Source organism: Poecilia latipinna, unplaced genomic scaffold, assembly GCF_001443285.1.
Source record: "Poecilia latipinna isolate Pla-1442-1.1 unplaced genomic scaffold, P_latipinna-1.0 Scaffold336, whole genome shotgun sequence".
In the NCBI taxonomy this organism is placed as follows: Eukaryota; Metazoa; Chordata; class Actinopteri; order Cyprinodontiformes; family Poeciliidae; genus Poecilia; species Poecilia latipinna.
The window spans coordinates 19,789-22,615 of NW_015112952.1; the positions used below are offsets into that span (position 1 = coordinate 19,789).

General features: G+C 40.9%; 1 protein-coding gene across 1 annotated transcript in view; it reads left to right on the top strand.

Annotated features, from left to right (window-relative positions):
* The window catches only part of nqo1 (NAD(P)H dehydrogenase, quinone 1), an 8,812-nt gene extending 6,232 nt beyond the window's left edge, over positions 1-2,580 (top strand). The window contains exons 4-6 of the mRNA XM_015035466.1: positions 1,031-1,144; positions 1,221-1,322; positions 2,220-2,580. Coding sequence (XP_014890952.1) covers positions 1,031-1,144; positions 1,221-1,322; positions 2,220-2,543 — 540 coding nt within the window. The 3' untranslated portion in view covers positions 2,544-2,580. The remainder of the gene's footprint in view (positions 1-1,030; positions 1,145-1,220; positions 1,323-2,219) is intronic.
* Positions 2,581-2,827: the final 247 nt, after the last annotated feature.

Consider the following 2,827-nt stretch of genomic DNA (forward strand, 5'->3'; position numbering starts at 1 on the left):
TGGCTGGAGTCTGGTGAAAGTTTCCAGGAACTGTCCACAGCTGGAACATTTAAATTATTTCCTGCCTTTCCAGGTCGGCTTTTATTTCCCTCTGATTAAAACGGACCTCAGTGCAGAACAGAACCTCATCGGTACCACTTTATTAGATGGGGTCTGCATAAGCCTGACATGACGCTGTTATGGAGATGAAGGAGTCTGTATGAATGTATGACTGATGTCATGAACTGTCATTCAGTAAATAATGAGACTTTTACTGCAAAGTTGCATTAGAGTCCATTAAAAGTGCCAACTTTGTTTTATTTTGTAAATAATGACACTTTAATTTCCTGTATTTTCAATAAACAATTCTACTTGAACTGAGTCAACCATCAATCTTTTTCATTGTTTTTATTGTTGGATATTACTGCCATTATTACTATTATTATTATTGTTACTATTGATGTTATTATCATCATCCATTTTTTCCTCTTCATCAGTGGTAGTGCTGTTATATTTATTATGATCAGTAAAGTAATTAAGGACTTGTGTATTTTATTATTTTTTGTTTGATTTAACTTTTATTTCTTCTTCTGCCACGTGATCAAAACCCTCCGTACTGAAGGAACGACTCACACTGGACTCTTTTCTACACATTTTCTTCTGTTTCTGTTCGTTGGATCTTAACGCCTGTATTTGATTTGTTTATATCACAATAAAACAAACAAAAAATCCAAACATTTTTATTATTTTATTATTCTTCTACACACATTAGCTGGATTGGCCGCTCTGTGTTTAACTGCCAGGGTTTGGGAATAAATCCAGAATTTGCTTCAAATCTTGTTAAAATGAAAAAATTTATAATCTTAATGTCGTTATAATGAGGTTTATATCTTATTAAAATAAAAATATGTACTCCTTCACAAAAGAGAGGTGGTAACAGTGAAACAGTAACGCTTTACACCTTTTTAAAGAGTCACAGTCTGCCAGAGGAGATTGTTTGATGTATCGTTTGAATGGGATGTAAAGTGGATTTCTCCTGTCGTCTCTGCAGTTTCCTCTGTACTGGTTCAGCGTCCCGGCCGTCCTGAAGGGTTGGTTCGACCGCGTCCTCACTCAGGGGTTCGCCTTCAGCCTGCAGAAAATCTACAGCAAGGGCGTTTTCAAGGTCACAGTCACCCAGGAAAATTCACCAAACCTGACACAATAAATGCTGAACGCTGCTGATCCGTGTTTCCTTCCAGGACAAGAAGGCTCTGCTGTCGTTCACCACCGGAGCTCCAGAGTCCATGTTTCAGTCTGACGGCATCGACGGAGACATAAACGTCACGCTGTGGCCGCTGCAGGTGAGACACACCAAGGTCACGGCCAAAGAGGAGTTCTGTATCCAAACATGTTCATGGAAAGTTGAGTGGAAGGAAAAATGTGAAGGTGCACCAGGGAGAACCGAAGCGTTGACAGGATTGTGAAGGAAAGTCAGTTTAAGAACCAGAATCAGTGTCATGATCGTGTTTCTGTGTAGTTATTTTTAGAGTTTTTGTGTTCAGTTTGCTTCCTGTGTCTCCGTCTCTGCGTCTTCCCCGTTGATTGTCTCCCAGGTCGTTCCCTTGATTACCCCATGTGTATTTAGTCTCACCTGTTGTCTGTGTTCTTCGTCGGGTCCTTGTCAAACGTATGTCTTTTGCTGTCATATGTTGTTTGCACGCTCTCAATACTCTCCAGTGGAACTGCCAAGTCCTGCTTTGTGTTTGCTCTCATTTCGTCCTGTAAGTCAGTTGCTACCTGAAAAATAACATGACCTGAAAATGTTGCACAAATTTGTTGAAATCATATTTTTGTGTTGTGATGTTGACATAAGCAGCTTGAATCAGCATTATTTTTCAAAACCAAAAAACATTAAATATCAATGATGTTCTAAGGACATTTCCATTTCCCACGGTCTCTGAATGCAACAACTGGGAATATTTTCACTGAATTTTATTCTTCATTAAAAAAAATATTCTACAACTTAAAATTATTTATTTTTTATGTTTCTAATTGTTTTATTGTGAAAACATGTTGTGACTCCAATTTAGCTCCATACAATAAATACTTACGTTTTTCTTGATATTTTAATTATTTGATTTTTGTCTGTTTGACTGGTAGTGTTAAAAGCTGACCTCTGACCCCAGTGTTTTCTGGGTTTATTTGGTAAAAACGTTTGGAAATCTAAAGGTCCTCCATGTTGGTTTGTTTTTCTTCAGAACGGGATTCTGAACTTCTGTGGGTTTCAGGTTCTGGCTCCTCAGATCTTCTGGGATCCGGCTCACTGTCCCGCCGCCGTTCGCGCCCAGATGCTGGAGGGATGGCGCGCTCGCCTGAGGGGCCTGCTGACGGAGAGACCTTTGACCTTTGCCCCCCGTGAGCTCTTTGACCTCAGTTTCCAGGGGGGGTTCAGGCTGCGGCCCGAAGTGAAGGAGGAGCAGAAGGCGCAGCCGTTCGGCCTCTCCACCGGGCATCACCTCGGAAAGCCGCTGCCGCCAGACGACCAGACCAGAGCGCCATCTGCAGGCGGAAACAGGAAATAGCAGCTCATCTTTGTCTCCATCACTTCCTGCAGATTTCATGTTTTACCTTTTATTTTTAACACATGATTTAACCAAGACATTTACCAAAACAATGTATTGAAACTTCATCAATTCAAACACTTTAAAGGTGCAGCGTCACCACTACCACCACGTGACAATCAGAAAGTAAAGTAAAAAGAAAAGTGGAGCTCTATAAAAAAAAATAAATAAATAAATTCCCCTCTCACCCTCCGCGGTCTCTCTCTCTCTTTCATCCTCTGAGCTCGGGTCCTCTACCAGAGGCC